Source organism: Lonchura striata, chromosome 7 (genome assembly GCF_046129695.1).
Source record: "Lonchura striata isolate bLonStr1 chromosome 7, bLonStr1.mat, whole genome shotgun sequence".
NCBI lineage: Eukaryota > Metazoa > Chordata > Aves > Passeriformes > Estrildidae > Lonchura > Lonchura striata.
The window spans coordinates 2,786,402-2,810,464 of NC_134609.1; the positions used below are offsets into that span (position 1 = coordinate 2,786,402).

At 41.3% G+C, this 24,063-nt stretch overlaps 2 protein-coding genes and 1 long non-coding RNA gene across 3 annotated transcripts in view; 1 reads left to right on the forward strand and 2 right to left on the reverse strand.

Moving 5' to 3' along the window:
• Positions 1-571: 571 nt before the first annotated feature.
• TFAM (transcription factor A, mitochondrial) lies at positions 572-8,579 on the forward strand. Its single transcript, XM_021535575.2, has 6 exons — positions 572-854; positions 2,279-2,349; positions 4,160-4,309; positions 5,671-5,766; positions 6,622-6,678; positions 7,665-8,579. Exons 1-6 carry the CDS (start codon positions 572-574, stop codon positions 7,878-7,880), a joined length of 873 nt encoding a protein of 290 aa, XP_021391250.1. The 3' UTR covers positions 7,881-8,579.
• LOC110473236 (uncharacterized) lies at positions 6,950-14,710 on the reverse strand. The gene is made up of 3 exons (XR_002465849.3): positions 12,851-14,710; positions 12,417-12,499; positions 6,950-10,242 (listed from the first exon to the last, which is right to left on the reverse strand). It is a non-coding gene; the product is annotated as an uncharacterized LOC110473236 (long non-coding RNA).
• Positions 14,711-16,252: 1,542 nt separating this feature from the next.
• The window catches only part of REEP3 (receptor accessory protein 3), a 37,248-nt gene continuing 29,437 nt past the window's right edge, over positions 16,253-24,063 (reverse strand). Inside the window, exons 6-8 of the mRNA XM_021535587.2 lie at positions 23,485-23,632; positions 20,896-21,038; positions 16,253-20,152 (exon numbers count right to left, since the gene is read on the reverse strand). Coding sequence (XP_021391262.1) covers positions 20,096-20,152; positions 20,896-21,038; positions 23,485-23,632 — 348 coding nt within the window. The 3' untranslated portion in view covers positions 16,253-20,095. The remainder of the gene's footprint in view (positions 20,153-20,895; positions 21,039-23,484; positions 23,633-24,063) is intronic.

Sequence of the window (24,063 nt, forward strand, 5' to 3'; positions counted from 1 at the left end):
TTTCTGCTTTTGAAATTACTGAAATGGAATGATAAATACGTTATTTAAGAGTTCAGTCATGCTAGGAAGTGGCTGGGTTCAATCTGTGGAGAGAAACACTTCCACTGCTGCACCTTCGGAGCTCCTCGGTTAATGCTTTTTATACAAATTCTATTTCCAAGGATGAGAAGTTTATGGTAAAAAAAAAAAAAAAAGGCAAAAAACCCCAAAAAACCAACACTTCATTTTTCCCCGATTAGTGGGGGCAGTGGCGCCGGCTGTTCAGGCACAGCCGCGCGAGGGAGGCAGCGACGCTGCGCGGTTTGGCGTGCCGCAGCCCGTCAGCACGGGCACTCGCTGCCGGCGGGTTCGCGCCTGCTCCTGCTCCTGTGGGCGCACGCACGAACCGGCCGCGGTGCCACCCTTCGGGCCGCGGGCTCACCTTGCGGCGGTGTCTCCCTGTGGCGGTGCCTCCCTGTGGCGGTGTCACCTTTGTTCCGCCGTCCCCTCCGCAGCGGGGTCCCGTGCGGGGCCGCCCCGCCCCGCCCCTCACGCCGCCGCGCGGGGCTGTGCGCAGGCGCGGCGGGCCGGCATGGCGGCGGCGGCGGCCTGGCTGTGCCGCGCCGCGGGCCTGGGCCTGGGCCTGCTGACGGCCGCGGGCGGGCGGCGGCTGCTCCGGAGCGGGACGGGAGCGGGGCCGCGCCAGCGGGGCGCGGGCACCCTCCTCGACGGTGCCGCTGTGTGCAGGGCCGGTGGCGCGCCGGAGCGCTGCCTGTCTCGGGGGACCAGCTCGAATCAGCGCCCGAAGCGCCCCCTCACCGCCTATTTTCGCTTTGTGATGGACAACCGCCCGGCCTTTCGGGAAAAAAACCCAGGTACGAGGGTGGAGGGGAGGCGGGGACGCGGTTGGCGCTGCTGCGAGCCGGGGCTCCGGTACCGCCGCTCCAGAGCGGGGTGGCCGGGGAGCCGGAGGAGCAATCCCTGTGTGGGCCCGGGCTTGGGAACCATCTCTGCAATCCCCGTGTGAGCCCGAGCTCGGGAACCATCTCTGACATCCCCGTGTGAGCCCGAGCTCGGGAACCATCTCTGACATCCCCGTGTGAGCCCGAGCTCGGGAACCATCTCTGACATCCCTATGTGAGCCCGAGCTCGGGAATCATCTCTGCCATCCCCGTGTGAGCCCGAGCTCGGGAATCATCTCTGCCATCCCCGTGTGAGCCCGAGCTCGGGAACCATCTCTGACATCCCCGTGTGAGCCCGAGTTTGGGAATCATCTCTGACATCCCTGTGTGAGCCCGAGCTCGGGAACCATCTCTGCCATCCCCGTGTGAGCCCGAGTTTGGGACCGATCTCAGCAACCCCTGTACAAACCCGAGCTTCGGGAGCGATCTCAGGTCGTGATCTCATTCCCAGCCCGTGTTTATCCGTGCCCGCCCCAGCGGAATCCAGCATGGTCGTGCTCATTGCCTGCACGTGCCTGCTTGGTCGCCGTGCTTCACAATGAACGTGTGTGTGTAATTTTAAAAATGCTTGATGAAATACCTCGCCTAGGTAATATATGTTAACAATGACTTACGTTTCCCGATTATTTTTGGACTCTATGTATTTGAAGTACATTTTTGCTGATACTGTGAGCTGTGTGTGATTTTGAGGCTTAGTAATTGAAAAATGGCAGGTACTGGATTGCATATGGGAGAAGTGGATTTAGATGAAAATGGTTTTCCGTGAATGTTTGATTTACTATCAAAAACTGCACTTATAGGCAATGCAGTGACTCTTGCCAGAGAGCTGCAGAATAAAAGGATAAGCTGGTTTTGAAATATTGTTGAAGCTTAAAATGTTTAAAGAACTACGGTCAAATTGGGCAAATCCTGAGGAAGATTTAAGTAGGGAAAACTATTTGCTACCCTGTTTAGCTCACCAGTTCAATAGTTCCACACTATCATATAGAACTGGAAATTTTACTTTTGGTTTATTCCATGCTCCTCCCTCCAAATTCAGACCATCTTGCATTGTACAGAAAAGGATCCAGCTGAAAACGAAAAAAATCTGAAATTGTTGTGGAGTAAATATAGCTGCCTTGAAATGGTGCTTCAGTTTATTTACTGCATGTTGTGTTCCAGGTGAGCAGTGCCTCTTCCCCATCCCCCAAATATTGCAGTGCCCTTTAACTGCCACAGTGAGTTAGTTTTATGAAAGAAAAAAAATGCATTTGTATGGGAAGATGATACCTGTGACAGCTTTCCTTGGGAAAAATTGAAGAAGCTTACTAAAGATACAATGTTGATCTTTATTACAGAAGTGAGCAACACAGAACTGATTAAAAAACTAGCAGGTGCATGGAGGGAGTTACCAGCATCACAGAAGCAGGTATGGTTGTATCCTTTCCCTGAGTACTTTGAACTCTACAGGTGGTGGGGTTTTATTTGGTCTGGTATCTTGTGGTTTTTTTATTCAGTCTGGTGGGGTTTTTTGGTTGGTTGGTTTGTTTTTAAAGGGCTTGAAAAAGCACATGTGTACAAAGGTTCAGACATCGAAACAGTCAGGAGAATTGGGAGCTTTGAATAACTCAGGGGAAGTGTGGTGGGATGATCCTGGCTGAATGCCAGGTGCCCACCAAAGCCACTCTGTTTCTCTCCTCAGTTGGGCAGGGGAGAGAAAATACAGCAAAACGTTTGTGGGTCTGAATAAAGCAGGAGAGGTCCCTCAGCAGCTACTGGCAGGACAGAACAAACTTCACGTGGGGAAATCAGAGTAGGATAATGAGAAATAAAAACTCATATCCTAAGACAACTTTCCCCTACTCTCCTCTCTTCCCAGGCTCAACATCACTCCCAATTTCTCTGCTTCCTCCTGACAGCAGTGCAGGAGCACAGGGAATGGGGGCTGAGGTCAGCCCACCATGTGTTGGGCTGACCTCAGCTGCTCCTTCCTGTTCAGTGGGAGAACTTGGGCTCCCTTCCTCAGGGGAAACCTCCATGAACTGCTCACATGTGTCTTTCCCATGGGCTGCAGTTCTTCAGGCACTGCTGCAGCACGTGTCCTCCAGGAGCAGGCTTCACCCGGGGTCACAGCCCCCTTTGGGCATCCCCCTGCTCCACTGTGGTCTCCTCCAGGGGCTGCAGGTGATCTCTGCTCCCCCTGGGCTGCAGGGGCACAGCTGCCTCACCATGGGCTGCACCCCAGGCCGAAGGGGAGCCTCAGCTCTTGTGCCTGAAGCATCTCCTGCCTCTCCTTCCCTGACCTCAGGATCAGTAGCAGTGTTCTTCTGACATGGTCAGCCTCCTTTCTCTGGCTGAAGTTGTGCAGTTTTCTTTTTCACCTTCTTACCTCTGTTACCCCTGAGGTGCCACCACTGTCGCTGAAGGCCAATAGCAGGTGCCACTTGGAGGTGGCTGGCCTTGGCTCCATCGGGCTTCTCATAGGAGCCATCCCTGTACCCCCCTCACCACCAGAATCTGGCCATGCAAACCCAATGCAGGAAGATACTTTGCTGCTTGTACTTGCACTTGTACATGACCTTGGCTTTAATAGTTTTAATCTGTTGCCAGACAGATGACACACAGGTCTCACTCTATGTGGCTGTGGGGCTGCAAACCAATTATTTCTCCTTTTGAATGGCAATATTGCAATTTTGCCATATGTACAAGATTTGTAAAGATGTTCTGCTCTCATGTATATGGTAGGTGAAATCTCAGGTAATTTTGATGGAAGGACCAACTTCTCTTGTTTCATGTAAATTTCTTTAAAAGTCATCAAATTAAGTCATAAGTAGTGAATGAAGTCATTTCTCTGAATGACAGTTTCAAGGGATAAAGTAAAGCAATTCTAGGACTTGCTGGTGGATTTAAATGCCATTTGTAGCAAAGTAATGATTGTTCTTCCTTGGCTGCAGTTAGCAATTCAAGGCAGTTAGGAACTAAAATCTGTTTCCTAAAGGAAATATTCAGTACACCTGAGGTGTTCTCACATCCATTCTGGACTTCTCACTCTGTGTACCTTTCCCTTTTCTGAAATGTAGAACAGGGAATCAAACAGATAAAAATCTGATGTTCTGCTGTCAGTTTTTCAGTCTGTAATTTTTCTACTCATAGGTTAGAAGTGTTAGCTTGTCTAATGGTCAAGTGCTTCTGACTGAAATCTAGCTTAAGTTTAAGGCTGGTGCTGGTTTGTGCTGTAGGTTTATGAGGAGGCACTAAAGACAGACTGGAAGAGATACGGAGAGCAGATGGCCGCTTACAAAGCCCAACTGACTCCAGCCCAGGCTGCAGCTTTGAAAGAGGAAAGGAGAAAACAACTGGCAAGGAGAAGATCAATCAGGGCAAAAAGAGTAAGTATTTTCAAGTTCAGGTTTCTTTTCTCTCAAGCAGCCTGAAGCCTGTTTGTCTAGTATACAAAGCAGAGTTGAAGCATGTTTTAGAAATACAAAAGCAACTCAGAATAGAAAAAAAAAACACAACATACACAAACCTGCAAAAATGCCATGGACTAAAATAATTACTGGTGTTTGCAGCTAGTTTAGTGGCTTTCCTGTGCTTGAAGAGCACAGAACTATCATGGATCTTTGTGCTTAGAGGTAGCTTCTCTATGCTTTTTTTCTCCCTATTTCTAGAGCTGCCAGAGAAAGGATAGGCACTAAAAGACATTTGGACCAGCAACACTTTCTTCAGATGGGAAGACATCCAGAAATGGCTTTTCACAAAGATCTTTTATCTGTTACCTCATTAGGCCCTACAAGGTAGCAGCTTTGAAGTAGCCTTTTTTTCCTTCCTTTTTTGGGCTCTGCCACTGTGTAGCTGCTGCTGTTGATATCTGTTTGTGTCCTTTACTTATTACATATTCATAAGGACCATCTTCCCTATTCCTTTGTGGCTGGTTTATGTATAAATCCTTAGAGACAGAGCCATCTGTGACAGTACAATATTATGGTCTGTCTGGAAAGATCAAAGGGGTTATGTATTGCTTATTTATTCCTATGAATTAAACTGTGACATTGCCCTAATTGGGAAAAGCAAAATAAATTTGGTTTAAAAGACCCCTATTTAGAGTGAGTTTGTAATCTTAATGATTCTGCTGCTCCTTTTTAGAGAACGGCATCACAAGGAATTCAGTTGGCATATCTAATACCTAAGCAGATGCTAACTTACAGCACCTAGGCTCCAGTGGGAATGTCAGGACTGGAGAAAATGGGAAGTGTAATTGCATCTATAACTTGCTGTGCTTTCATTCTCTAGCCATCATCCCTGTAGGGAAAGCATTCTGATGGCAGAACCACAGTTCTCTTCCACCTTCTCACCTCCACAGATAAGTGCCTGCCCTCTTCTCTGCACACAGGCAGTATTTCACACCAGAAACTGAAGTCTTATTGAAGAATAATAGAAAATCTGTCATCATTACTTCCTTATAGAGTTGAATTTAGTAGCACACTCTGGTTTCTGGAAGACTTAGCTGAAGTAAGAATCAGTTTTAAATGTTTTTTCAACAACTTGTGAAAACTCAAGTTGTTAGCTTTTTGTAGTTTAACATTAGTCTTGAAAAGCACTTAGAGCATCTTGACATACAGTCCAGTTTCCAGAATAAAACACCAAAGAAATAATTTGTGTTTGATTTTTGCATAAAATATAAATACTGAGTTTAGTTTTGGAACAAGTACATGCTTGGTAGATGGAATAACTTCTCTTGTTTTTAAAGGAATTGAATCTGCTTGGAAAACCTAAAAGAGCTCGTAGTGGCTTTAACATCTTCCTGTCAGAAAATTTTCAAGAAAGTGAAGGAAGTTCACCTGTGGTAAGCCAGGAAAGATTATTTTTCTAAAACTTATGCATTGTATTCAGAAAAATGTAGTTTAGATTCTGTCATTTTCAGAGATACTGTTCAGTAGTTCACTATCTGGATGCTGCATTGCTTAGGTTATTTTTTTAAGCTGTGGCAATCTGGCTATACTGCTAGCATGGCCTGTATAAAAAAGTGCTCTGTGGGTATATAAACTTAAAAATATTTGTGCTATTTTTTGCACTTCAATGTTACAGACTTTATCTGGGTTTTTTGGTAAGGAGAGAATTATTCTTCCCTTTTTTTCTTTTTTTTTTTTTTTTTCTGTAGAAATACAGTTTTTTAAAGAGTTGTGTGATGTGCTCCTGTTCTGGCAGTAGCAGTTTATCGTGCCTGCTGTAGTTCAGCTGGTGTTATGAGAATACAAGAGGTCCTCAGCAAACTCACAAGTTCTGCACTAAACTGTGCTCTGGGGTGGTTTAAGGTACACTGGTGGATTATAGCACTTGAGGTGCTGCAGACCCACCCTGTGTGCCTCATGTGTTCCCTCCCTACACATTTAGTCAGTGAGTCAGAACAGTGGACATAGTTTGTTCCTCAGTTTTCCATGTACAAGGCAGGTTTCTCCAGTCAGCTGAGGCCTGCACTGTAAATGTGGTTCAGATGATGCCCAGAAGCTTGTTTAGAACAATATAGTTTATTATTTACTTACATTAAAAGGGTAATTAAGGGGAAGGAAGCTTTTGTGACTTGGTGCTTTTTTTGCATTGCTTTATGCTTGACTTTCACTCATGCAGTATTTATCTTACCCCTCTGAAGTCAGTCTGCTCCTAAAATAACTCATGTATTGCATGTTCTGTATCCCCCTAGGCAAAGCTGAAGAAACTATTTGATACGTGGAAAAAAATGTCTGCTTCCCAAAAACAGGTATGCCAGAGGATTTGAATGAGGATCTCATCTAACCAGAATTAAAAACTTGAGTCAAAATTGGTATAGTCATACAAAATCTTGAACTCAGTTGCTGAAATTATAAAACTGAGGAAAATACTCCAAGATCTTTATGCATCTTGAAAAAGATAGTCATTACCATTAGTAGTGACCATTTAATTCAAAGTGTTGTTGAAATGTGAGTTAGTGGGATAGGATGGAAGTTTGGTGTGCCTTAAAGTGGACGCTAAGCAACATCTAGAAAAGAAGGTGGACTAATATGTAACAATTTTATTTTTTTATAATCATCCATAATATCTTTAAACACCAGCATAAGAATTTGTTGCTCATGGAAGGACTTCTTACAAGGGAAAGTAACAGAAATCCACCAGTGATGTGCACAGGGTAATTTATTAACTTTGGTTGTCTGGGGGATAATTCTCTGCCAGCTTTCTGAGTGTATTGAACTATGAACCTGCAGATGAGCAAATCAAAACTGAAGGGGTGCTGTGCTGAAATCTGAACTAAACCTTGACATTTTCAGGCATTCTGTACCCTGTTGTCCTTCCTTCTGAATGCCCTTCTTACAGGTGGATTTTCATGTGTACTTGGGACATACCCTAGGTTCATGTTTTTACTGTAGAAAAATAATTTGAAATAATTCCCCAGCAATATCTATTCCTGTGCCTCACTTAATCTAGCTGTCTCAAACTAGTGCTCAAATAAAAAAACCTTAACTGTTAGTAGCAGAACTGAGAAATTTCCTCTTCAAGAATGGCCAGCTGCTGACATAACTGCAATTTAGTGCTACAGCTTTGTATTTTTCTGCATTTTGATTTTTTGGTTATTTTTTTTTATTAGCTGGGATAGAAAGCAAATGCCTGGGCTGTTCACTGCACAGGTGCTGTTCTAAGTCACCTTTGTGTCATGGTAGTTTTGCAGAAAAAGCCCCTTCTGTAACTTTTTGATACCTTATTTTCTTTCAGCCATACTTGCAGCTTGCTGAAGATGATAAGGTTCGGTATGAGAACGAAATGAAATCATGGGAGGCGAAAATGATTGAACTGGGACGTGAAGACCTGGTGCGTTCCAAAAAGCAAAGGTTAAAAAAGAAACCTGCTGAAACTGCCAAGCAAACTGAAACAGCCAAAGCTTCTTCAGGAAGAGGAAAAAAGGCAAAATTAAAAAAATCCGAAGAATAAAAAAATCCCCTGTGATTGTCTTATTTCTATCCTGCTGTGTTAATGCTGCAGTCAGCATTAGCAGTGAAATTTGGAAAACCCAAGAAGGGCCCTTTGGAAAGGTGATCAGGTAAGAGAGGAGTTACTGTCTCTCAGAACTGACTGACATAATCATTGCAGGTGTAGCCTGAGCTGTAGAATAGCAATTGATTAATCAAGCTGTGAATACTGATACCCACTGACATCAGCAGTGCTCTCCAGTAACGGTTGATAATGTCCAGCTTTTATAAGGTATTTTTTAATGAAAAAAAACCTCTTTCTTCATGAAAGAAAGAATATTCTGTAATGTTACCATCTAAATTCTGTAAATAAGAGCTGAAATCTGAGTTAACACTGCTGTGTTTTATTCCCTCCATGTTATTGCTAGTGAGATGTTCTACATTTCAACAGGCACAAGAAACATAAAATGCTAACTTTTATTTTATGCATCTGTTTTTTTGTACCTGTTAATCTGTGTATGCCACTTCTGTTGCATTTAAAGACCATGTGAGTTTTGTATGAACATACCTTTATTGGACTTTGATTTTGTGGTTTTGTTTGGATACATACAAACATTTTTGTCTCGCTGTTGTCACATTTGGGATGACCTAGAAGGAAAAGAAATACGTGAGCTGCTTGGAGTTTGAGTTTTGGTGTAATAAATACAGGTATTTTGAAGAAGTGGTTGGTTTCTTTCCTGAGGTTTCTCCACCTTAGTTCAAGTCTCATAGGTATTTTGAGGAATCTATTTTTAGAATAAAGGCCAACTTTTTCAGTATTTGGTGGATCTCATCTGTTCTGAATGACCCACAAAATAATCATGGAATTCTAGAAAGGCTTGGGTTGGAAGGGTCCTTCAAAATCACATGGTTCCCACATCCCTCCCATAGGAAATCAGGTTGCTCACAGCCCCGTGCAACCTGGCCTTGGACACTGTCACCTAAAAAGGGGCATTTTCCTTAAACTCTGTGTTTGATCAGTCTGTCAATGCCCTGAGGTTGACTGCAGAAATAAATTGGAAGCAGTTACAGACAAGCACTGAGTGCCAGTGCAAACCAGTTTGAGATAATCATTCAGTGCACACAGAATCACAGGATATCCTGAGTTGAAGGACCCATCAGGATCATGAAGTCCAACTCCTGGCCCTGCACAGGAATTCCCCTGTGCCTGAGAGTGTTGTCCAAACATTTCTTGAGTACGGACAGGCTTGGTACTATGACCACTGCCCTGAGGAGCCTGTTCTGTGCCTGACCAGCCTTTGGGGTAAGAACCTTTTCCTGATACCTAACCTAATCCTCCCTGACACAGCTCCAGCCAGTCCCTGGGGCCTTGTTACTGGTCATGAGAGTGAAGAGAGCAGTACCTGCCCCTCCAGTGCCCCTCAAGAGGATATTGAAAACCTCAGTGAGGTCTCCTCTTCAGTCTCCAGTTTCCCAGGCTGAACAAACGAAGTGACACAGATGTGCTGATGCTCAGGCCTCAGGCAGAGTTGGTTTACAAGATGAAACCTGGGTGTTATGTGACTGACACCATCAGTATTATTTAGCTAAAAACAGATGTCTGAGACACTTCTGCCAGCTGTTTTTTACACCAAAACAGCTGCTTTAGAAACTTGCACGTAACTTGCGTAGTTATCTGCAAGAAATGTATCATTCTAAGAAATTTGCACAACTGACATGAATAAGATTGCTTGTAGGATATTTTTGGGGAAACCCTCCCAGCCCAGGCCTGGGCTCTGCCAAGCCCTGACCCCTGCTGGATGAGGAGTGTGCCATCAGACCCACGTGCTTCTGCTGACCTTCAGTGTGAGTCCCTGGTGCCGTTCTGTTTGGATCCTGACTCTGGGAGACTGAAGGCCTAGAGCTGAGCTAAAAACTCAGAGAAGAACTGAGAAGCAAAGTGCTGATAGCAGGGTGGGATCTGGTAAATCGATGGGTGCACTTGAAGTTGTAGGCAGCAAGAGCTTTCTCAGCTGGCAGCTTTCTCAGTGAGCTCTGTTTTTACCAGATGTTGTCAAGATTGTGGCCAGACTCTGTGAGAGCAAAAAGCCTTGTTAGGGCAAAGGAATTCGTGTTGCTGTTTGAGTGTGGTGTGAAGAAGGGTGTGCACTTGGGAGGACTGGGAATTTTTGCCTTCCGACGTGGCTCTGCCCCGGGGGCGGTTTCGCGCTGGCTCGGTGCGGGTCCTTCCTTCGCGAGCTGACAGCGCCGTGGTGCGGTGCTTTTGGTGAGCGCTGACAGTGCCCCGGACAAAGCCAAGCGCTTTTCTGGCCGGGCCCCATTCCTGTGGGAGCAGCTCATGGAAGAGCTCCGCTGCGGATCCGGGCTCTTGGAGACAGAATGATCTGCGGGAAAGAACGAGGAATTGTTTCATTCTTGGCTTTGCACTTTATAGGCTGCAAAAGCAAAGGCAATTCCAGCATAGCCTCTTCCTTTTAGAACCTTTTCTATGCTCACAAGTAACAGACACCCACTGAACTCCATCAAACTCCCTAGAGATATGCACTTTCCCTCAAGCTCTATGTTCCCTCTTGCATTCTAACTCTTGCAGCAGCTAACATGCAGCAACTACTCCCAAAGAAAAAGTGCCAGAGCAAAAAGCCATTTCTGGCCTTCATAGCCCCTTTGCAGTCTGTAAACCAGACAAATCACACTAGTGATCCACACGTTCCTGTTCAACAACATATAGAGCATCTTCACATTCTCAGGGTGGCAGAGTCCATCGTTAGAACGCAGCAATTCCACCTGCAGTTCAGACAGAGTGGTGTGCCAGGAAAGAATACATTTGCTGACCTTCCCTCTACCCTCTAAAACCTGATTTCCAGTCACTTTCACACAGCTTCGACATAGTCCACAGTCCAAGCAGTCCACAGTCCAAGCAGCTGTATTTCACAAAGAAGAAAGTGTCAGGACAGAAGATGTTCCTAAGGCAGCCATTTCTTCTAGCACCACTTGAATTGCACACATTGTATGTAGAATACTCACTTTCCTTCTAACATATATGAAGTGGCTCATTTTTAACTCTCATGGATGGGCTGCAAACATAGAGCAGCTGCCCTATCAAACAGGCTGTACAAGTAAAAGCCAATGTTGGGCTGCACATTCCCCTTGCTGCATGTAAATCACACAAACTCCCTGCTTCTCTTCTCTTTTCTCTGCATCTCAAATCCTAGAGGTGAGTGCAATTGTTTCCACAGAGGCTGGAAGAGGAATAGGTGGCAGCACAAACAGCTCTCATTGAACTTATTCTGACTGCTAACATGAGTTGGGCAAGCAAGCGTGTAGCAGCCACGCTCCTCTTGCAGCCTGGAACACTGCTCAGCAGCACGGTGCTTGTGTGGCTTCATTCATTTAACATATTGCACTTCCATTCCCCAGAGGTGAATATTTGTCAACTATTTCCCCCTGGCTGCTTTTTTATGAGCCATAAAATAAGGAATGGAATATTTTGAACTGAACATTTATTTTCTCTGGCACTCTTAACTGAGATATACAGCCTACAACCAAACTCACCTTTCATTACTTCGAAGGATCCCAGTATTTTTAGTATTTGGGGAAGTAATTCTACTTCATCAGAAACAGAACACCATAGAGGAAAATATATAATGCAGAACTTCTTTTTGGTGCCCTCAGGCTTTGTATTCTTTGACTACAGGAAGAGGAGTGGGGTTTTTAGTGTAGCCTTTAACAGAACTGCTTTCAAGAGCAGTTCTACCTAAAAAAATTAAATCAGAAGAGCTTTGTTCAATCTGTGCTATATGCCAGACATTCCTTATATGAATGTGCAGGCAACTTATAACACTAATGCTTTTATTTCTTCTGCAGCTTTAACTAGTCATCAGGAACATACGAGGTGTGTAACTTATTTTAAAAGAACATTCTCTAAGAACACAGACCAGATAAAGCTAGCACTTAATCCCTTACTTACTGAAGGAGTTTATAATCATTATTATGATAGAGCCAGTGTAGGAATTCAAAACAGGAGCACCCAGCACTAGGAACAGGCACAAGGAACCCAAAAAGCAAGCAAACACATAGCAGAACATGATAAAAAGGTAATTCCAAGTGCTCTCACTTATTTCCCTTTGCATGCACCTCATGGAAAGAAACTCTAAAATTCCCAAGGATGACTTCCAGAAGTTCTGGAGTGCTGAAGCCCTGCCTTGGCAAGAAGCAGTGCTACTGGCAGATGCTCCAGCTCGCAGCTCTGGCAAGCCTTCCCTCCCTTCCCCAAGTAGATTTGTAATCAAGTTTTCTTGGACAGCTGGCACACAGCTGACCACCACAGCTGTAACAACATTCACAAACACAAGATTGTCTTTTGGGTAACCCTGACTTTCTGCTTCACTTAACACCCCTTCTTCCTGCACACAATATAATTATCATCTTGCTTGGTTCACAAACCCATAAAGAAAAATGTCATCCTCATTTTTGCCACTCACTCAAACGATGACAAGAAAAAGTAACTTAATTACTGCATCTTTTTTCTTATCATCATAAATGCATGTGAACCACTTACAAAGAAAGGAGGAGGAAGAAGACTCCTGACATTTCCTTGAGACAGTGTTTTCATTTAACAAGATCCTTTGTTTGCAAACCCAGCTGGAAAACAAAACACCAGGACATGATTATCCCACTCCTGAAGATGCTTAGGTAAAGCTTTTTTATTTGGAACAATATAGTTAGGTAATGTGTGGAATACTATGCTCCAATAGAGACAGCCATGGCAAAACCAGGTTTTTTCACCTCCCACTAATACTCCATGACCTCTGTGCTTCTCAGCACATTGGCACTAACCAGTTTCAGTGCTCTTCCACTCTGTGTGAAATGCTCAAAAAGGTCACTGACAGAGCAAGGGACCCAGGAGCAGCATTTCAGCAGGGTGGCCCAGGGGCAGGCAAGAAAGATGTTTTCTATGTAGAATACTTAAGAAAAAACTTTTAACAATCTTACCTGAAATATACACTGGTTTCCTGCCCAATTTAACTGACAGAAGGCCAAATGTGGTATTTCCAATGAACATTCCAGCAAAAAACAGGGATAATGCAAGACTTAATTTGTAGGCTTCTTGTTCAATCAGTACCACTATTAAAAAAAAATCCTCATTAGAAGTATGCCCTTCTCCCATTAATAAAAACTATCAAAATTATTCTATTATTCCCCACTTCTTGTTTTATATTCCATCAAAGTTTTATTCAATGTTTGATAGGTAAGCCAATAGTAGTCATATCCTTTCCTCCATAACAGATTCTAACATGTCTCCTCCTGGAAATTTCATTGTAACAAATTAAATTGTTCCATGTGGTAAGTAACATTACTTGCACCCCAATTCCCAAGCTTTGGCAAGGCAGCTTATTTAAGGCTATTAAAACAAGGACCTGTGAAAAGCATAGTTATTTCACCACTAAACCAGCATAGATATTGCAGGTATTAAAATCTCTTCATCAAGAAGTACAATGCACATTCACTACTGCAGTACTTAGAGAGTTAATGCTGTGCTTTCTGAACAATAAGTGATCCCTGGTGCCTTTCCTCACCACACACATGTTGAACTCTTGAAGAGAACCAGAAAGGGATTACAGCAAAATGTCTTGGCTCATAAAAATGCTCAGAACTAGTTATGGGCTACTCATTGGTATTTGAGAATCTTATTGTGCACATGCATTTATAATAAAAATAAAAGTTAAAAAAAATATAGGTTTCTTTATAAAATATATTTTCTACCTCATCCAAAATCTAAACTGAGGCAGCACAATCACAAATCGTCAAAGAGAAGAAAATTAACTGAGAGTGGATTGAAAATACTATTTCCTGATGGGGCAAGGAACACAGACAGCTTGTACAGTGATTAGTTCCTGAAGCAGAACATAAGAGCCACTCTGGAGTTTTTCTGGGAACACTGTCCCTACAAAACCAGAACAGAACTGAGAATATTTAAGTTCCATTAAGTTTAATCTCCATCAACAAAATAAAGGAAATAAACTTTACAGAAGCAGCTCTTGCAGGGCAGAACAAGAGAAAGGATTGCTTTTACAAACTGGTACTTTTGCTGCTTGGTGGCTGCATGTTTGTGTTTTAACAAGCCTGATATAGTGATATGTGAAGAATATAACTTTTAAAAGAATGTAGCTCTCTACTTTATTTGCACAAAGGGAGCTCGTTAAATATTCTTCAAGATTAACTGTAGCTTGCCAACAAAATTGTTGCCAAGGAGAGAAGGGGCTGCCAAGAGAGGAGGTAGGTCCAGGCAGGATGCACAGGGACACAGCCACATCTCTCCAGCAAAACAGGCACTTAAAGGGGAGCTGCAAGAGACACCCCAGAGAAGAGTAGAATTGCTTGGCAGTTGTTCCATTGTTGTTCATGTCTTTCATGACCTCAATTTTAAGATAAGCATTGTTTTTTATCAAGATTTAATCTAGGCTAGATAATTGCATGGCCACTACCAAAGGTTTATTTTGCTCAGTAGCCTTCTCCAAAGGCCAGAAGATTGTTCACTGATCAATCTGAACTACTATAAATGCTCTCTTCACCCTGGGGTTTGCAGAGTAACACCTAAAAGCTCCACATCCGATGAACAGCATGAGAAATTCCCTTCAAGTTAGCATGAATAGAGATATTAACCATCATTAATTAAACCTGGCAAAAAGGAGTTTGACAAAAGCACAGTGAGTTGTCATTGGTTCAGTTCCTTCAAGACTAACACACATGGTTATGGCTGCATTTTTCCTAGCATTACATTTGTTTACCACCACACTAACTTTAAACAGGGATTTAGGTTTGCTTTGGGGCTTTTCAAAAAAGTATTTCTCCTCAGCCATATAAAGAAAGTCTATTGTTTAAAGCAGTAAGGTAGGATGACTTTCCCTCAGTATACTTAGTTCATTTTTACTAAATTAGTAGAAAGATTGGCTGGGGTGGTGCAGCTCCCTGAGGAAGCAGTGAGTGCCATGCAACATAGTGAGTGGGTACAAAGGAAAAGCTAAGTGAGGGTCAAAGTGCTGCTTACCTTGGAACTGTTACAGCCTGGAAAAATGAACTTTTAAATAACTTCTAAGCTTCACCATCCACGTAGTCACCATACATTAGCAGACAGCAGTGAAATTCTACATTTTGAATTGCTTGTAGTCTCTGCTCCAGCTGCTTTCATGATTCCTATCCTAATGCAAACAGAGCAATCTGTTGCTGAACTTTGGCAAAGGCAGGCAGACATAAGACAGGCTCCCACTCTGTTTCTGAAAACATCTACAGAAAGGAGGAAAATAATTCTGGAAGTCCATTGATATTACAATACGTATTAGATTTCCTCTCATATTCCACCATTTGTTTTCACATACTAGTGGGGAAAATACACAGTGCCTCAGAACTTTAAAAAAAACCCAACATCAAAAACCAAACAACAACAACACACCCAAAAAACCTGTCACCATTGCTGCTGCTGAATATTTAAGATTTTAACCTAAGATGTACATACCAGCACTAGTTTTGAATTATCAGATTATTCCCTGAATGGGTCTTACCAGCATCATGTTAAAAAGCAGGAAGGCAGCTTTTAGACCACATTCAGGAGTAGTCCACTATGTGCTAAATACCAGTTGAAGAAATAAAGGAAAAAAAGGCATCATTGCTTTCTGACATTCACAATTTCTTGGCAGGGTGCTTATACTGTGTGAACTGTTCTGACATCAGAAACTGAATCACTGCAGGATCCCTTAAGAGTCAGTCTGTGCTTCTGAGATGGATTTTCAGAGTGCTTAAAAATTATTTATTGCTACTGTCTTTTAAATCTTTCTCCTCAACCATATCAAGAAGTTATTTTATTTGAGGAACTAAACCAGGAAGCCTTGCAACAAGACCCAGAAAATGTGGTTACAGAGCTTTCTGCTTGGGTTTTGGTAGGGGTGTTAACAGATGACTTGAAAGGAGGTTTGAAAAAGGAAAGGGCCAAATTCATCTATGCATCTCCTCCTCTGGATTACCAGAAGAACTCTGACTAGGGAATACAAAACAAAATCAGTTTTATGTCCAGCAGTTCCCCAGGAAGTTACACTCCTTTGGGACAATGAACATCTCAATTTTCATTTACTCTGAAGCAAACACCTAATCAACCCAGGTGACACTATAGCATGTTCAAGTTGCCTTTAGCAGTGTATATTTCATTGCAGCCTAAATCAGCTTCAGACTTCACGGCAGAACCTCAAGGGCAATTTAGTCATACTTTCAAGAGTTTTAAAAGTCTTTCCAAAGTTCAGATAGGTTGCTTTTGTGCTTGAACCAATATAATAAGTAACAGAATAAGGTTACATAGTGACTAGTTTGTTAATAGTAATCATGTAATAAAATATCCACTGCATCTTGCTCAAAGCAGCATTTATTAAAGACAGCATCAAGCTAAGTCAATGCATAATGAAGTTTCCATCCTACAAATATGTAAACAAGTTGACAGCAAGTTATTATTACAATATAAAAATTAAAGCTTACATTGCATCTTTTTAAAGCTACTACCTTCAGTCCAAATTTATATTCTCTTGTTTGTAGCATTTAAAAATACAAGTTCTTGAAAAATGTTAAAGTATTGCCTTTGCACATACATTTTTGTAGAAAAAGTACTTAAAAATACCAACTTCCCATTAATAAAAGCAACACCAAAAATAAAACACATTTTTGTCATGGAACAGCACACGTTGAATTGTGTCTAGCATTTTCTTCACCATTCTCTTTTACCAAGTTATCTTCTATTTTAAAATTCAATATAGTTTGCAAAACGTATGTTGGATATTATTTGGTTACTTTCACATACCAAAGGAATTAGCAATATTGGCAATTACATTGCAATCAAAGTCCAGCCTGAGCTCATTTGCAGCTGAGGCTACCAATTAATCCTCATGTCAGACTGGTATTTTAATAAGTACAGTAGGCTCTTGCTAAGAAAGCTGAGTCAGTTCAGGTGTATTTTGGAAAGGCTTAAAACCTTGGTATGATTTAAACGAAAATACATCTTCTCTTAAAAGCACTTTTAAACCCCAAGTCTTTGTTTGACTACAGTCAAATTAGCAGCCCTGTTGGTAGCAGTCAGTCAGTTCTTAGGAAACTCTTCGTTCAGAAGATAATTTGACATGAACTACATTTTACATTCTAAATCCAAAAAGAATGTTAAGCATCAATTTTTAACATTTTTTTTCAAGAAGTTTCCTGGCAAGAGCTAGACAGATGACTTCTGCAGTTGCTAAGGCAAGTTTGAAAACTCCCTGTAACCCAAGTTAAAAGATTGTAGTGTTTCAAAACCAAACTAAACTAAATTAAACAAAGAGTGAGAACTATGTATCACTGGGATGAAAGCTAATCATGCCATTGTGCCTGTACAAGCATCACCTAACAAAGAACAGTAAGAAGAAAAAATGAAGATAATCCAGTGAACCAGTCTGAGGATGAATTCAAAGATCAAAATCAGGCTAGCAAGAAAATATTTTTATAGTTGGCTATTAGATTGAAGAAAACAGGTAGGAAAACATTGAAGGTTTGATCATGTAAGACAGTTGCCTGAAAGAACAGAAGTACATTTCTATGCAAACAGTAATGAATATGAATAATACTGCCAGCTTTCCCAATTCCATGCAAGTTCCAGAAAAAGGAGGATTTATTTAGCCTTTATCACTACTGAGTTAGGAAGTTAAGTCTGCCAGAAGTTACAGCCTCAGGTACATAGAGACACACAGAGCAACTTCCTGACAGGAGTGTGGTAGAGCCTGAAACACTTCAATATTCTCTAGTGCTAGAAATGTGTTTAAAACACAACCCCCAAAACAGGATCTACATGAACCTGTAATAGGAACTGTAATTCTGAAAAAATGGCATACTCTACTCCTTCATGCAGGATTATGATTTGTACAATGATGATCTTTTTTTGCCATGCTTGCTGGTAAAACAAGCATGATTAGTTACAGCAAAATGTGTCAGCAAGTGCTCAACTGTACAGTAAGAGTTAGAGATTCCACCCCAGGCTCAGGTTAGTCCACTATTCAGAGAGGGGCCAGAGCCTAGGGTTCCTTAGTGCCTTATACACCTTAACACACAGACAAGCCTCAGGGAAGCAGAGGAGAAGCACAAACATCCCCGGGCCAGAAGTCCCACACTCCAGGGGAGGTTGCTCTTGTGATCACTCCTTGCCCACAGCTCCTTAGAAAAGCTGGATAACAAGGTACAGTTTTGGTTAGGGGATGGGAGTTTTGCACTGTACTCATTTGGGAGAGAGCAACCTTCCTGTCTTCTGGTATTAAACTGTGTTTCTAAGTATTACAGGTTTTAGCCTTCTAATCACACATAGTCTGCTGGGACTTCCCATTAAAGCACTGAGGTTCCTCAGAGATGCTGGAAGTGCTGTTGCTTTTGAGCACAGCTTTGCACAGGGCTTGCAGACACTTCCCACAGCCAGGGAGGAACAACACCAACACAGACCAGCTGCATTTGTACCCACAGAATTCAAACCCTGGCTCAAGTGTGCAGAAGACTACTCTGAATGCCAATCTGTGCTGCAGACCACCAACGGCCTACCAGCACTGAATTGCTATGGCTGTAACAGAAAAAGAACTGCAGCAAACCCAAGCCTCAGGAATATATTTTAAATCTCTGCTGTAGACTTGCAGATGACTGTCAACACCTAGGGAAAGGTCTAAGGATTAAAGTCAGAGATTCAAGGATAAGAGGAATCCATGCCATTTCCTCTTTGAGGAAAGTAACATGGTCTGTCCCAAAGATACATAATAAAATACTATCTGCAAAAAGTGGGTGGTTTCTCCCTGAATCCACAGTAGAAATGCAATCACACAGCAAACTAAGATCAGCCTAATTCTCAAAACTGCAGAAAATAGTACCAAAGGTGACTGAAAAAAGTAATTTTGACAAGTCGCTGCATCAATCTCTGTGCAGATATGCCATGGGACTCCAAGTTATAAAATGACTAAATCAACTAGACTTTTAGAAGAAGCTACTTATATGCAAATATATTAGTAATAACTTCAGCAATAAAAGAAAGTACTACACAGGCCATTTTAGAATCCACATATGGTATGAAATATACACTCATACATGTTCTGAAGTACATATATATATATAAATGTATTTGTTCTTAAAGCAATGTAGAGCAAAACTAAACCAGGGCCTGACTAACCTATCATACATATCTGTATGGCAGCATGACCTTAACACACAGCTCATGGGCTGATCAGATCCCTGAGGCGTATCGCTGGAATTGCTACGAGATTTACTTACCACAATTTTAACCAAAAACTGACTTAAATCATGTTACATCTCTTTAGATGAAGGAAGACAGACACAAACAAAACAACCCCACAAACAAAAAAAAACCCAAAACCCCTCCCAAAAAAAACACACACACAGACAAAATCCACACAGCCCTATAATACATAGAAAGGCACCTGATAATATTGTTAGTAGCAAATATCTACAGCATCCTAAGTGTACTTAAGGAATCAAGATAAATTTTAAAAATATCATAAAATACAAGAACTGCTGGCATTGAAAATGTAACTCAAACCTATCTAGCAAGTCAGTAAAATGACATGTGCAGTTGTAGATCATTAAGAGTGTGCAAAACTATGTAGTTTTGCATAAAGTGCTATATGTACCCCCAGTTTGCTAAGCTTGGCAATATGATGCAAGATGATGATGTTAAAGATGTATCCTACCTACCTCATCTTTCCTTTTTTTTCCCCCACCATCATCCACTGTCCTTTAAACTGTGCATTTAAAAATTACACAAAGGCCTTTTCAGCAATTGTAGTTCAGAAAAATATTTCAAGCATATCTATCTTTCTGTGTAAACCTGGGGACACTCTGGTTCCATTTTCACAAGCTCTAGATACTTAAGTCTTCTGCTAATTCAATTGGAGTTGTAATTATTTCAATCTGTTGGAATTACCTCTGGCAAAAGAGTATTTCCTATTCCTCCTTTAACTCCTATTTAAGGAGTGCTGAAATTCATGCTGCAACTTGTCCAGATTTAAATCTAAACAATTATATAAAAACAGAGTAATACTTTATCTGATCACTTAGGGTCGCAAAAACAAGTCCTACCACATCTGTTCATACAGACTCATTTTAGGAATTGTACACAGATCTTTAACACTTGAATTCAAGTTATAGTACAGCAGTTTCTCTTGCAGGCATTGTGCAGTACACTTAAAAGTATACAGTGGGTCTCTTCTTTACTCTGTATTTCAGTGATCCATATCGTATCTGAGGGGAAAAATAAAATTATAAAAGTTGAGTCACACCAAGCAGAAATGTGGTTCACCTGCCCACTAATGTTATTTTGCAAATGTCTTTCAATGTGCTTTGGACATCCCAATTTCACTAAGATAATCTACTATGACTAAGCAAGATAAAGTTTCAACAGAATTTGGCAATAATAAGTATAATCTGTTTTCCTGGAATGACCCAAAAGCTTTTATGAGACTCCATAGTGATTTGTCCTCAAGTATCTTTAAAATTTGTGATGCATGGACATATAAAGTGCATTGAATGCTAACTAGGATGTCCACTTAGTACATCACAAAGAGTCAGGCCATGTGCCTATGGGAACTAAAAAATTCTGAATATTGTTTATCTATTAAACAGGAGATGTTTAAGTGCGCACAACATGCTGATGGTAGTATTGCTACCCATAGCCCTTCCAAGGTGAGCAGTTCCTGAAATTTGGTTTGGTGGTGCCATAATTAGCATTACAAGCACAGAGTGTGTTTCATCTCCTCTGCCTTGCTCCTTGCTTAGTTTATTTAATTCATGTATTTCCCCTAAATACTCCAAACTACAAAAGCTTCAAACTCAGATATTGTTATCACATACTTCCTTCCCCATTTAGCATTCTAGAACCCAGCTGACAACCTCTCCAAGATTAAAAATAAAAGTAAATTTCTGCACTATGAAAAACGCCAATATACACAGAGAAAACAAACTCAGTTAACCAGGATTATACTTGCCTCTTTACGGCCTTTAATCGTTTTCACAGATTTCATACTCTGAGTTCTTCGAAGGCCTCTCTGAGCAAACATTTCATCCTCTGAAAATGTCCCCTCCATCTCTTCATCTGTTTTATCATCTCCGTGATTTTTTTCCAGTGGAGCTTTGTAACGTTAAAAAAAAAAATTTAAAAAGTAGCTTTAACTTTCCGATTTCTAGGAAAGCCATGATTTTCATCTTTACCACACACGATTTATGCTTTTAAACTATGTGTTCATTTCAAAACAGAAGCATTGACTCTGCCACGAGTTTGGTACCTCTAATCCTGCCACTTGGTTCCACAGGTATGTAATGCAATGATTCTTCCATTGTCAAAACTGAAACCACAAGTCTGTTGACATCATCTGATTTACACCAAACTTTTTAGTGGTCATCTTAACAAGTATTTAAGATTTCTGGATACAATCCACATGAGAGGGAGGTTACACTTACATAAACCTTTAAAGGTCCCTTCCAATACAAACCGTTCCATGACTCTCACTCATAGGATCCTTCTTCATACTCTCACCCTCCTGCATTTTTAATACCAAAGCTCCTTTCAGGTCAGTAACACACCCAAGTACTGTTAAGGGTTGTTAACATCCTGCAAAGCCAGGACCAAGATTATTACCCAAGACTCTCACTAGAGGGCACAATCTGCTTACAAACATACGCCGAAAAGCTCCTTGGGGTCCAACAGCCCCAAATCCCCATCACAGACCTATCACAAATCTCCCAAATCCAGTCTGGTTCCTTCCTCCGCCAAACTCTCCTTTTATCCCAGAATCTACAGGCTGTAACACTCAGAAACGCCTTTTGAACTCCAAATCAAACTTTATTAATGACCTGTGTACATTTCATCTTAAGCCAATGTTTTATTTAGGCTTAGCTATTATTTTTCTTCAATGTTTTTCCCCTAGAAATTAGAATCACATAATGCATTCAATAGCTACTTGAAGCAGACATTCTGTCATTTTCTTCTGCCATTTTAGAGGCAACAAATCTCTGCTTCTACAGTTTCAATTCATCTTTTTCAACACAAAAGATATCAATGACATCTGTTTCTCTGTTTCAGACTAGCTGTGTTTGCAGTGACACCAATACTTCCTTCCCTCTGTTTGTAACATGTGATGCATTTGCATCCCATCCTTTTTCACAGCAAGCACACTGATAGCTCAGCACCATCCTATGATCCATGTCCTACAACTGGGTCTTTTCAACCAATTTACAGAGAACTCCCAGCTCAGACCACAAAAATAAGATCCTGCTGAGCACAGAAGAATTTTGCTACGCAGTGTTCCTAAATCTATGTGTACTTTTGATCTTTTTTAAGTTCCTAATGCTGCAAAAAATTCAAAGAACACATGAGAGTTGTATGCTAGATATCAAACCAGGAGCAGAAACAATTAAGTTCAACCAGCTGTAAAAAAGCTTTTTGAAATTTGATGGTGAATATCACAATCAGTGATTATTTATAGAATATAAACTGAAGCATATTTTTAAAGCATTAAATTTAGAGCATTTTCAAGCTAATTCAGATAGATAAGTAATGCTCTCTTACTGAAGAACAGACCCTGCACAACAGCTGCAGTGACATCATCTCTAGTGCAGCTCTTCATGAATTCTTGGCCTTCTCTCCAGCCAGAAGCTCCAGTTCACACTAGCCTGCACAGGATCCCTTCTGGAAACAATGTGCAATTCAGCTTAGGCCCCTTCAGCTGGCCATCTACTCCTTACAACCATCATGGGCTACCGCACTATTCATGGAATTCCTTGGACCCCACAAACACTACTCCTCCCCAAAATGGAGGGATGAGAAGGAATGACAGGCTTAGGTGAAAAGAAATAGCCCAGATCTACTTCTTCTGTGAGAAATACCAGCTCCTTTACATCGTAGCCTTGCCATTTAAAAAGGTATAGTTACCTGACTTCCAGCAAAACCTTCCTTCAAGTATCACAAGCTCAAGAGCATAGTGAGAGTGACAGTAACAGTACATATATTACAATAGTAATATAATAATGAAATCATAGTATCTCTGAACAAAACCATATATTGGTCACCACACACCATCTTCTAAGTGCTGATGGGCAGCAGTCCATTATGAAAACTTGATGCCTTTATTATTCCCATCACCATATACAATCTTACATTTTGATCTATTACAACAATCCCGGTGAATTAATAGCTATTAATTTTCTCTTCTACTTACTGAGATTCCATATGCTTTTATGTTTAACTTCTTGTACATTTATCACAGAAACACCACTTAATCACATAACATTTGACTTCCAATTAAGTTTTGCTTTGGCAATAAATTCTTGCTGCCAATTGGCATGGACAGAAATAATGAATACAGTATGATTACACTGAGAGTGGCTATGAGAAGAAAGTAATTCAGGAAGGATTTCTTAACTGTCATAATTTACTTTGCTTAAGTGTAGCCTGTTTAAGTGTACTGGAATTCTTTGAGGCCTTTTCCATTTAGAAACGGGGTGAATGTATTTCTGCTATTCCACTTTTGCTTTGGGTGAATTGTTCTTTTAGGTTGGGAAGAAAAAAAGATACATACCTGAAGATTCACTTGTAGAGGCTCTGGTTTTCTTTTTAGCTTCTGGCAATGTCTGATAAGGTCTCTGTCCAACAGGCTCATCTCCTTGTATAGTAGTCAAATCATGCATACTGAAACTTCTCAGTTTCTCAGTTATTGCACCTTGGCTCTGAAATACAACAACAGTATCTTTGGAAACCAGGCAGAGGTTTAACTTTGCTGCTCAACTTGGGTTAAGATGTTTAAGTCCATGCTTCCTTGCTGCACAACAAAACACAATGAACATACACATGCAGTTGCTTTACGTTTGATTTATGGATTGCTTTTACCCACACAACTGTACATTGCTCCCAGATGACAAAGTTACACAAGCTGGCAGCTCAATTACAAATGCTGCATTTCACTTCTTTAATCTGAGCAAATAAAGACTTCTTGGGTGAGGGTAAGTGTTCAAAAGAAACAGACATCAGAAATGCTCACTTCAAACATGGCAATTCTTGGATAGCATGACAACAACACTTCCACTTTAAAGAGTATGGCTGAAGATAGTTTTCTGCCATTTTATGTTTTATCTTCCACAGATTTGAATAAGGTTAAGGA